Source organism: Poecile atricapillus, chromosome 7, assembly GCF_030490865.1.
Source record: "Poecile atricapillus isolate bPoeAtr1 chromosome 7, bPoeAtr1.hap1, whole genome shotgun sequence".
Taxonomy (NCBI): Eukaryota; Metazoa; Chordata; class Aves; order Passeriformes; family Paridae; genus Poecile; species Poecile atricapillus.
The window spans coordinates 28251199-28263773 of NC_081255.1; the positions used below are offsets into that span (position 1 = coordinate 28251199).

A 12575-nucleotide genomic window follows, 5' to 3' on the forward strand; every position below is an offset into this window, starting at 1 on the left:
TATTAAAAGTGAACAATCCATTCAATATTGCCTGGTCCATCTTTATATGCAAAGAAACTGAAAATAAAACAGCCCCTTTCTCTTCTCCCATCTGCCACTCTTCCATCACAAATTGTTCTTTGGAGTTTTCTAAAAACTTACAGACTCCCCCAGCCTTTCTCTAAATACATGTGGTTTGTTTGTTGGGTTTTTTTTTTGTGAGGGAGGAAGGAACCATCCTTTTTTCTGTTGCTGTAAAGCAGCTCCCCTGGCAGATGACAGTGATACTGATAGCTGAGCAGATGGGCTTCTGCAGTCTGAAATTCTATCAAAGAGGTTTTATGTTTAGAGTAATTGTTGATTTGTAACTGTAGGTGTGAACATAAACATGTAACTTAAACATTTTGGCTAAAATATTTCCTTTTCTCTTGAATGGATTATGAAAAGCTTGTTCCTCACCTTTTTGCTCCTGACACACATTTCATAGGCCTGAAGTTTCATCTTCAAATTCTTCTGCTGATTGTCTTAGTGTACTTAGTACAGTTTAGTCATAAAGCATTCTGTGTCATCCTGCACTACGCTTATGTCCTGCTAAAGTTTTCTGGAATACCCATGAACTTTGCCGCTCTTACTTTTAATTTTACTTGTTCATATGTATTATCTGCATGACAGAGGAAGCATTTTCTGTGCTTCTGGCTCAGACCCTTTGCCCCAGTGTTGCAATGACAGTATGTACACTGTACACAGGTTTGTGCTGAGTTCACAGGCCCAGGAGAGCTCTCCCTGCTCCCACACTTAGGATGGGGCAGGACTCAGCTGTCTCAGTCTGTGTTTACGTGAGTTTTACCTATATCCTCTGGGGAGGACATCTTGGTCATCTTCCTGATGTCTGACTTACAGGCTTTTGGTATCTTTAGCCTGGAGAAAAGGAGGCTTAGGGGTAACCTTATCACTCTCTACAGTTCTCTGAAATGAGGCTGTAGTGAGGTGAGGGTCAGTCTCTTCTCCCTGGTAAAAAGTGGCAGGATGAGAGGAAATGGTCTCAAGTTGCACCAGGGGAGGTTTGGATTGGATATGAAAGGAAATTTCTTCACTGAAAGAATGGTCAGCCATTGGAACAGGCTGCCCTGGGAAGCGGTGGAGTCACCATCGCTGGAAGTGTTCAAAAAATGTGTGGATGTGGCGCTTGCTGAGATAATTCAGTGGTGAACACGGTGGCACTGGGTTAACAATTGGGCTTGATAATCTTAGAGCTCCTTTCCAGCCATATTGACTCTATGATGCAGCTGCTGACAACAATAATGTACAACTTGCAGTGACCTTCTGATTTACTGCATAGCAAAACATGCACTTAAAGTGCCAGGTATTTCTTATCTACTATATTTTAAATAAAATCTGGTGGTTGTTGTGTCCTGGCACTAAAAGTATTCGTAATACTGGCTTGGATACACTTTTTAGGTGCTTTTTTAATAGAGATCACAGAGCTGTCCATGAAAAGCCTATATGGAAGATACTCTTGGGGAAGTTAAGTGGCACATTTTATCAGTGGAGGGAAATAAAAAAACCAGCTTGGAGCTATCCTTTCCTTTCAGGTGTATCCCTGACCCCCATCCCGGTGTATCCCTGACCCCCAGCCCTGCAGCTGCTGTGGGGTACTAGGCTGAGTGAAAGGAAGCACTGGTTGGAATTGGCTCAGGGCTCCTGCTCGTGCTGTTACTCTTTGTGTACTCTGAGAGTAAGGGCAGAATTTCCCCTTTAAATATGTGCACCTTCCAGGGATGTCTGTCTGTTTTGTGGGAGGGGGGAGGATGTAACAGATCCCGGTGCTGTGTCTCCTTGAAGAAGGAGAAAAGAAACTGAGTAAATCCACTGGTGTTTTTTGAGTGAAATATTATAATTTATTGGAGTTGGCAGAGACTTGGAATTGTCCTTTTTTTTGGTGTCTTCTCCTGGGTGAAACTTATTTATTATGAGTGTTGGAGGGGGCAGGAATGAAAATGCGCATAGATTTGTAAATAGCTAAGCACAGATGGTCTTTAATTTATTTGCATTTTCTTGTAATAATTCAGAAAGAATTAGAAGACAAAGCTAGTTGCTTCTGATATATCCTGATTACTTACTGTTAATATTTGCTATGGGACTGAAAATTAGATCATGCAGTGTACCAGTGACATGACATGATGGGCCAAATTCATTCTGCTAGAATGATTTATTTTTTATTGTAGGCTGGTAGATAAAATCAGGTCAAGAGCTTCTTTTTGTAGAGTACTTATGAATTATTATTTTTATACACAGAAAATACATATAAAATATTGCTTCTCGCTTAAAATATAAGTTGGAATATAGTAGGGAACTGCTGCAGCATAAAGCCACCTTCATTACAAAAATAAAATATGCATATTATTATCCAGATAATAGATAAACATTCACTGTTTTTTTCTGCAGCTAAAAATTTATTGTTTTAAAGAACTGACTGCATCCTATGACTGAACAGAGAATCTTTCTGCTCTTTACTGTATTCAGTTTCCGTCTAATTTGTCAAAGCTTTTTAAATTCCAGTGGTGTAGTGATAGAGTGTCTGCTGCTGATGTCACTGCTTGCCTTATCAGGATTTTGTTCTTTGTTTCACAGGGAGCTGTGATTGGTATAGACGATGAGGACGACAGCACCTTCACAATAACTGTTGATCAGAAAACCTTCCATTTTCAGGGTGAGCTGAAAGAAGAGATTGTGTTTTTTTCTTGTAATAGATTCCATTTGTATTTGATGGATGATTTTAAATGTTTGGCAACAGAACAGCATGAATGAGCACACTGAGAACATTCTGGATCCAGGGGTGCTGCAGGTTAGGCAGGGATTTACATCTGCAGTGGATACATATGTGCTAGAAAGAGACTGTAGCTCTGGCAGGATTTGGAGATGAATAATGTAAAGAATAAATCACTCAAGGGGAGAAAGTAATGTGCTTCTGATTATGGGTTTCGCTTACAAAACGTTTCTGATCTTCGTTATCAAGATACAATTATGCATTTCTTTATGAAGAGAATCGAGACTGGTCTGAAGGTTGCAATTTGTATCCAAATAGAGCTTAAAGCTCAGTTATGAGGAGACTAGAGGCAACGTTTGGCTTAACGGTGGAGCTTTGCTTCAAGATTTACCAGCTTGCATTCATTTCATCTACATTTCTGTGTCTTGTCTGCCAGTCACCATTTCTCTGCTATTATCCTTTTATTCACATTTCCTAACACCAATGCCATCTGCCACTGCTATGTTTCGTCATTGCATGCTATGGCTCACCGGTAGAAAGGGTAAGGCTCTATATAATTGCTATGTATTCCTTAAATTATTTTGTCTGCAGTGTGTAGGACAAAATACTGTGCTGATATTGAATAGAGAACTTCCTTTTTCTGAATGTTAAAATCCTAGGGAAGTGTGGTGAAAATATTTGCAGCTAACATTCATCAGTCCTTTTGCTTTTCCTCTAAAATGCAGCAACTAAATAATTGCTTTGTATAGACTGGAAATTGTAAATATCCAAGAGGCACACTTGCATTTAAGCAGTCATTTTAATTTATGTAAACTGAAATAATTCTATAACTTATATTGTACTGTACATATTTTTAAATCAGTGATTTGCAAATCTGAATTATCATAAATACTGTTGTTTTTTTTAGACTATTTCTAATGATAAATATAAATTGTACATCATATTGACACTGGCTTCTGTATTCCTTGTGCTGTAGTTTTTCCTAAATGCTGCTGCTGTCCTCTGGCTTTCCACTGCATTAAGCCTTGTAAATATACCTTCATAATGCTGAGCTCACAGTAACACTTAGATCTGCTGTTCCCAAGGATAACTGTTAAAATGCAAGCTAATTGCTAATGCAGTAATGGAATGCTGTACTAGGGCAGTCTTTCAGTACTACAAAGCTAAATACTGCTGAATATTTGAGAACTTGATACAGGTAAATCTAGAAATCTCTGATCTTTAGTTACTGAGATAAACCTTTTATAATACATCTTGTTTTCAGTGATTTGTTGTATGCTGTATTCTCCTTTGGGCAGCCAGATGTCTTAAGAAAACTGATAGTATTTGACATAAGTAATGTTTTACTCTAAGTAATATTGATAATTTTTGAAAGCAATGGTGTCGCATCTTGTGCTTTATAATTTCTCTTCCCTGCATTTCATATTAGGCCAGGATTTATGTATCCTCCTTTCATGTACAACTAAGATATTGTACACTATTTTCTGTAGTATGCTTTTTCTGTTAGCACATTATGAAGATAACATCTCTGATACCCAGGAAATTACAATGATACAAGCACAGTATTAGTATACATGGATTTAATGCAAAAATGTATAAAGACAGGTAAGATATCAGTCCTGTGATATTTCAGTGTAAAAAAAGCTCTGTGAAACTTTATATGTAGTTCTTACAGCCACTGTAAATGCATTCTCACCTCATGCAACCTCTGTCATATTTATGTCAAATGTTTGTATGTTATATTAAATTAATTCAGTATTACACAGGTTTTAACTTATGGAAAATGTAGATCACATGAATGGTGAGTGGTTAGTAATGTAAATATTACAAAATATATGCTGAGACTGCATATGCAGGGCAGATTATGGGAATAATCCAAGAAAATATACAAAAGTCTGAACAATTTATTCCTAACTTTAAATACCTGATTAAGACAGAGCTTTTATTCTGCGAGATAGTCATAGCCATAAATTCATTCACCCTTTATAAAAGAAGTCTTGGACAAGAGAAGCCTGCAGGAATGACAACTTAGTCTCTTCCGTCCTTCTTGCAGTCTTCCTTCTTCCTCAAGGACAGACAGGGGTTCAAACAAGCTGGAGCCTCTCTGGGGAAAAACCAAACTTTAAAAATCCACGTTTTCAAAGATCTCCTGACTTATGCTGGGGTCCCATCTGCAATGGAACAGTTTCTCTTTCAGGCTCTCCATTCACTCAGACTTTTGGTGCCTCAGTGAAATTTTGCTGAGAGCCAGTGATAGAATTTGAATTAGTGAAAAATAAAGGAAAAACTTCATTCTGGGCTAATTAATTATTTCTTTATGTCAGTTGCTCAAAACTGCACCTCTGACTAATGCTATAGAGATGGAAGTAATAAGATGAAGGGCAATTAAGTAATTTAAAACTGTCTGACCAACTTCTCACATGGAAGTTAGTTCCATATGAATATGGATGTGTGTAACTGAATTTCTGAAGTGCCAAAGCTCCAGCATCTCCCACTAAGATTTGCCTGTCACTGGATTTTGGCAACTTCTGAGTCATTCTCAAAAGAAAAGTTCATATTTTGTTTCTGCCTGTGATAATCTCCCTCTTTTCTCTCAGCTATATTTCCTAGTGCCACCCCTGTGTTGAACATCAGTAGAAGTGAAAAGGTTTTCATTGCAAAGATATTGTAGGTTTTGAAAGATGACTGGGTACATCCCGAATGGGATCCATATCCTTAGTACCTGGGTATAAAGGAGAGAAGTTAATTGAATAAATATGGGCAGTAAAACAAACAGCATGTTTTGTTTTTACTCTCAGCTTGATTTTAGCTCTGCCAGAGTGCCCAGCAGATTTTTTCCCCTGTATTTCATTGTTATCTACAGGTATATTGATTCTTGTTCATATTGGAGGGGAAAGGGAGGTAGAATGACCTCAGAAATTTTAAAATAGATATAAAAGTAATGTATTTTATCTCCTGATTGGTCCCTGTTTGGTCATGTTCAATATCCAGTTTCATGGCTTGCTTGTAAGGCTTCTGAATTAGGTAGATCTTAAGGTATTTCCTTGTGGGTTTTTTCAGATTAGATGAAAAAATACACTCAAATTGCTGTAAGACATTTAGGATAATACTTTTAGTTTAATTTACCTTCCTGTCAGGAAGCTTTTTCTAGGTAATATATTTTTCCTTGCTGCAGTACATGTCCCTGTTCTAGATGTTCCATAACTTTCAAACAGTGTGGGGGTTGGGTTTGTTTTTCTTTTAACATCTTTGTATCATCACCAAGCTTTAAGCTCTTCCCATTTGGAAATTCACTTCTTCAATTCTTCATATTACTTAGCTGTTCTTTCTCCTCACTGGGATGCTTGTGACTTAAATTCAAGAGTGGGAACATGATGTTCAAGAGACTCTGGCAAGGGTATTGTTGTATTTCTTCTTGATATTTGATTTGCTGTCTAACCTGAAGCAATAATAGCTTCTATCTGGACTGAAATACTTCACTAAATGCACATTGTATGCAGAAAAAAGAATTCATATTTTAAAAAAATACCAGATTTTTAAACTCCTACCTGAAAATCCAACTATAATTCTTACAGCCTGCAGCACAGCTCTTTGGAAGGCAAATCAGTTTTGTCTCCACTGTTCTGTGTAATAAAGGATGGAGAGATTGGAAGCAGTCCAGTGCATTGATCTAAGATGATTTTGCTTTAGCTTTTGTCTTTCCTTTCCTATTCCTGCCACAAAAGTATCTGAGAAATGAAGCGTGAATGTTGCTGTGCAACTTATTCTCCTATTACATGAAAGCTGTCAGCTGGTAAAGGTAGATTTCTCCTTTTTTCCCATCCTTTCCTGTTTTTGTAGCTCAATTTGTGTCTGCCCAGCATCCCAGCTGAGGAAAAAGGGAGACAAGCCCAGCAAGAGGTTGCCATGATGTTATAAAAGCAAGGATTTTTTGTTAATGTGGGAAGCATTATTATTGAGGAAATACAGGGGTCCACAAAGGCCTTAGTTGCTGAGCAGTATCAGAATTTGAGATTTTAAGTATTTGCATTACGTATCAAAATTAATTATGTTGGTTTTATACCTGTGTTTTAACGTTACTTGCAGAAATAGTCAATATTTATAGCCTTCTAGAAATCTTTGACATTGTTCACCTAATAGATGACAGGAAGCTGACTGCTCTTGTGGTAAAAAGAGGCACTTAAATCTATCACATTACCTGATTTAAATAACGATTCGTAAATGCAGCCTTTAAAAACAAAAATTTTTAGAGCTTTTTAAATTTGATATTGAAAAATGCCTAGACAGAGATTTTGGTGTGAATTCTTGGTCTATGCTGGTTTCTTCAGTGATGTCTATAACTGCTGTGACAACATTGTTTGCCCTAAGTTAACATTTTTCTGGGTTCTGGTGAACATTTTAGACTTCTGGTGATGCTGAAACAGTGAATTCCTCTGTGCTATGCTCAACTGTGCTTTTGTATTGCAGAGGAGGATGAGCAGCTATGATCAGAGTAAAGCTGAGCTTCCTGTCATCCTCCCTTTACCTGACCAGGTCTGGGCTGCATCTCATCTTCTCCTGATTGGCATAACTGCAGAAATTCCTCTGTGAGCCAGAGCTAGGTTTAGCTTTTGCAGTGATTTTTCTGTCTTCCCCTCTCTTCCCTCTGCCTCCTTTTTGCTACTGATGTACTGCACTGGTATTTTGAGTAGTTGGAACATGTGACCAGAGTGCAGGGAATGGTGCATGGTTGCCTTTTTCCTGTTTCATGCAGGTCTTTATTGCACCAGCAGCATCCCATGTTGTAATTGTCTGTTTTCCAATCACCCCATGGTTAATGCAATTTTTAATGTGACTTTCTGTACTCAATTGTTATGGTCATATATAAACACCTCCTGGTTTTCTGTTTTTAAGGTTGAAACTGAAGATTTCAAAATATGTGTTAAACTTGAGGGCAGCAAAGAAATAGTGCCATGAAACAGTATCTGTGTGATGTGTTGATTTGTTTTCTTTTTTTCTTCCTCTGGAAGAAATTGTTGCTTTTGGTATCAATATGTATCTCTTATCTCAACTGTATATGTGATACATGGCAAGTATTTTGTTCAGGAAAAATGGCCAGAAAAGGTCTCACTATAAGGAGGGGAGGGAAACTGAGTAGGTCAACACTCTTTTTCTTCTGTTTTAACAAGAAATTCCAAATAGCAATAACCTTGAGTTTGACCTGTTAAATTGACAATGATTTTATTGGCTAAGAAAATGCCAATATGTTTTTGTTCTTCTATTTTGATATTTTTTTCAATTCAAGCCAAAATATGGTTTCTACCTTAAACTAGTGGTTTCAGAGCTTTATCAGTGGGATCTGCAATGGAAAACATCCTTTACTGTGAAGGTGGTGGCACAGGTTGCCAAGAGAAGTTGTGGCTGTCCCATCTCTTGGAAGTGCTCAAGGTCAGGTCAGGTTGGGCTCTGAGAAACCTGGGATAGTGGAAGGTATCCCTGCCCATGGCAGGGGCTTGGAATGAGATCATCTTTAAGGTCTCTTCCAAATCAAACCATTCTGTGATTCTATGATTAATTTTAAATGCAAACATACCCTAAAAGCTATTTCCATAGAATTACCATATGAAGTATTGTTTAGTGTTGCTATTATTTATATTTAAGTATTATTCTCTAGTGAAAAGCCATATACTTGCAGATTTGTCCCACACTCAGAAATGTTTAATTACAAAATTACACATTATATATGGATTTCCAGAGAGAACTAATATCAACTTGATCACGTGTTTCCTTTGTTACACAAGTTTCCACCCAAAGCTGTGTTTCTGGGCTGATTATAAAGCTTGCTAAAAAGGCTTTTGAGCTTAGGTAACAGTAAAAGAACAGTTTAGTTGATTTCTCAAGATCACAGATTATTCTTACCAACACATGGTACACAAGAGACCTTTTGATGCCTTTTGTTTGGGCATGATTTTGTGTCTTGTGACTGCACAGGAGTTTCCTGTAGGGACCCGGAGCTCAGGCTGGTCAGACACCTGCAGAACAAAAGGAGGGTTGATTTATGTGTGTGGGTGGAGAATGGCATCAGGGGGAGGATTAGGAGGAGGGAGAATAATGATTGTGACAACTCTAAAATTATGATATACAGGAAATAATGTTCAACCTACTGCCAGATGTGGGAGCTGCATGTGTTAAAAGGGTATTTGTAAGCAGTGGAAATACAGTGTTTTGCTAGGCTTGTATGAAACCCTGCTTCATCTTGCACGTTTTTCTATGATTGGAAAGGCCTTCAGTGACTTTAAATAGCAATTTATTTAGCCATGGAACAGTCCTGTGATGTGTGACTTTTCCACCTTATTGAGCACTACTGATAAAATCTCTCTCCATTGAGACTGGTGGCAGAAATCCTATCGATCTCAGTGTAGCCAGGATTTCATCTCTATTATCTGGTGATTTGTGTGTAAAGAAGCTACATTAGTTCTGCACTTGGCTGAGAAAATACAGGAATTTTGCATACAAATCAGTGAAAGTTCTGTCAGAATAAAGGCTGCATAATTGACTCTATTGACTCTGTGGGTGTAATAGACTCTTCTTACTGAGTTCTGCCTGTAAGTAGGTCACAGTGAATGAAAATAAAATATGCATTTCTTTTTGTGACAGCATGGTGTTTTTATAAGTAATCTAGTAATTTTTTTTTCACTAATTCTTCAGGTTTTTCTTTCATCCTAATGCCCATGTAGATGCACACACACACAAAAAAAAATAAGCACCAGTATGCAGATTCTGAGGTGATATATTTTGTGTGTATTCTTCCAAGTACTGCTGTGCATGACCTAGAAATGCTGGTGGTAAATGCTGTATCGTGGAGCAGAGTTGTTAAACTTGTTTATATCTAATCTTTAGATGCTATCAAGCTTAGGCTGGAAAAAGTAATCTGTTTTATGCTGTACTTTAACATTTGGTATACGTTATATAAACACATATAATCTCTCCACAGCAAAGTAAATATTACAGGAATTCTAAATTATAAAATTTATTCTTTATTTGGGAAATTAATAGAGGCTGAGAGCATTTAATGTAGTTGCATTTCATTTACCTTCTTATCTCCATAGAACAGAACTTTTAAAAATCCCTGACATATCTCATTTAGCAGTTTGGGAAGTTCAGAGATAAAAAACTGTTTCATAAAACAAAAAAGAGTTTTAAGCCTCAATTTTTCAGAATTACAGAATTTCTTCAGTAGAAGCAGTAATTCTTGTGTTTAGTAGGTTTTTTCCTTGTATAATTTTCTGTTTGATCAAATAATTGCTCTTCTTTCTTCGGACCTTCTCTAGAAAGAGTTCAGATTTTTATTTTTTTTAGCATAAGATTGATGTTAAAATATCTTAGGAATAAGCTCAACTAGACAGATCACAAAAAATACACATTAAAAAAAATAATATTAAAACTCACTGTAATGAATGACATACTTTTCAAGTGTGTTTCTCTGGGCTAGTCATAAATAGGACTGTGATCATGTTAAGTACCTTGTGGTTGTCTTAGATATGCCTGAGATGTCACAGTAAATTATACAGGTGTCTTTCAAAGGATGCACTATAGACACAGAGGAGTGAGGACTTAGGCATATGGGAACAAACTGTAATCTAGCTCATAAATACTAATTCTACTAGAAAAAATAAAAAAGGTAAAAATAGCTTAACTGCCATAATCACAGTAAATTGCAGTGTTTCAGCCATTAATGATTCCTGTCTCTTGCACACAGCAGTGATTATGCAGCTCTGTGTGGATTTATCTTCTTTCACGTGCAAATCTTCACTGTTAAATTACAGTGAAAACTGAATTAGAATTCTAGCACTTAAAAGAAGAGAAAAACACAGGCACTGTTAGTGCCCTCTCAACTGCAGACATAGCATGGCTATTTTTGTGAATAGTTAATGTTCTAGCACAACCTGAATTTCAGCTGACCAGGTAACTCTTACATTAACCTCTCAGACTAAGAACCACCTTTATGTTTTTACGTGTCAGGTATTTCTCATGTCCAGGTGTCCTTCAGTGCTTCTTGTTTGTTTTTTGTAATACTGTTACTCTAGAATCAGCCTAGGGAAAAACAACTTGTTTATCTCTCTTGCCCTTATTCTCTTTTTATAAGTTTTGTGCCAGGAGGGACCAGATAATACTCCTCTATTTTTATATAAGCAAAACACCAGTGTAATTCTTTGGACTAGATAAGAATTGCCTTATCCCAAATGTTTTGTCAGAAACAAATTCTGGAGTAGCTTTCCCATAGGAATTGAGGAGGGGATTAATTTTAAAGTGGAGCCCAATCAAATAATGGAAAAGTTGGAGTGATTTCAGGGTGCTTGAGGCACAGGACTAATGAGCAGGGCATTTTTGTCCCTACCTGCTGAAGAAAGCATCTGCAGATACAGAGTGGGTATTAGGTAATGTGCATCACAAACTTCTTAGGTGCAAAGGTATTAGAGCTTTTTCTTTGACCAAAGTTGCCTTCTTTAAAGGAAAAACAGCTTGGATATTTAGCTTTCCCTGCAGATGCATAGATAATGATCTCTGACCATTGTGTGTAGATTTTTCCCATAAATTCTTTCTGAGTGTGTCGACTAATCTCTTTTTTGAATGTTCCCATTGATTTTTTTTTCTTTTTTTTTCGTCGGTGATCTTTTGGCAGCCGTTCAGTTCTAAATTGCTTTTACCATTAGGGAGCTTTTACTTGCACCTAATCTCACAGCAGCCATTTTGATTAGATTTAATATAACTTTTCTTGCATCTTGCTTTACTAAAAACTGCATCCTGCTGGTTTTCTCCGTGGTTTTCTTAAGAGTCTATGGAGGAGGGCCAGGAGGATCTGCTGTTGATGATAGATGGTCTGAAATTAAACCAGTGTCCTGAACAGAGAGTGCTTAAAAGGTTTTGATGCTGTGTTTCCATGCAGTAAGCAGTCTTCTCATGGCAGTGTTCTTGGATTTATTGTGCCCAAGACTTTCTCTAAGTAGCAGGATTGATGAGGTTCATGTGTGCTCCCTAAGGATTGATCATGCTATGCCAGAAGATTGCAATGTCTAATATATGAGGAAAAAATACAGCTTTTTTTCCCCCTCTGCTGAGCCCTGGTAGAGAGAGCTATAAAGGGGTCTTTGGAGAAACAGAAGTTTCAAAAAATTTAGTTTATGAGCATGGGAAAGTCAGTTACATTTTGGAACTGTATGGATTGATTGGTTTCTAGGTCTTCCCTGCTGCTGTGAGGCCTCTCTGTTCTGGTGGGGGTTCAGATACAAGTCAGAATGTGATAACCTTTGTTAATGGGCTACTGTATATTGAGATTAGTATTTAACTAATACCGTGACCTCTTTTTGCTGGCAGTATGGAAGATCACAGGAATCCTGCTGCAATACAAGGATTAATTCACTGGTCTGCAGCTTAATTGTTTCCTTTTTAGTTTAAATAATCGTGGGAAAACACCCTTCAACATAGGATATTTGTATCCCATGAATTACTTAATAGCTCCTCAGTAGCTTGTACCCTGGCTCCCCAGTAAGATGTTTTCTGGGCCTGGGAGATGGTGATTAAAAAAAACACCACAGAAAACCAGAAAACAAACTTGAGAAACCTTACACATTGAAATAATGCTAACCACTGTTGCTTTGGACAAACCTTTGAAAATTTAAAGCATTGATACATTTCAAATACTGATAGATTAATGACACAGGTAACTATATATGTTTAGTGGTGACTGGTTTAGTGGGTGACTTGATTGATAAGTCTGGCACAACTAGGCCAATGGGCCTGGTTTTGGTAAGCAGAACCAAAGAAACTAAGAAGCATTAAAATTTATTCT

The 12575-nt window shown here is 37.3% G+C and overlaps 1 protein-coding gene across 5 annotated transcripts in view; it reads left to right on the forward strand.

Annotated features, from left to right (window-relative positions):
* Positions 1 to 12575, forward strand: part of OSBPL9 (oxysterol binding protein like 9) — a 58133-nt gene that overhangs the window by 10385 nt on the left and 35173 nt on the right. For all 5 annotated transcript variants that reach the window (XM_058842521.1, XM_058842522.1, XM_058842526.1 and 2 more), the window contains exon 3: positions 2611 to 2689. In XM_058842521.1, coding sequence (XP_058698504.1) covers positions 2611 to 2689 — 79 coding nt within the window. The remainder of the gene's footprint in view (positions 1 to 2610; positions 2690 to 12575) is intronic.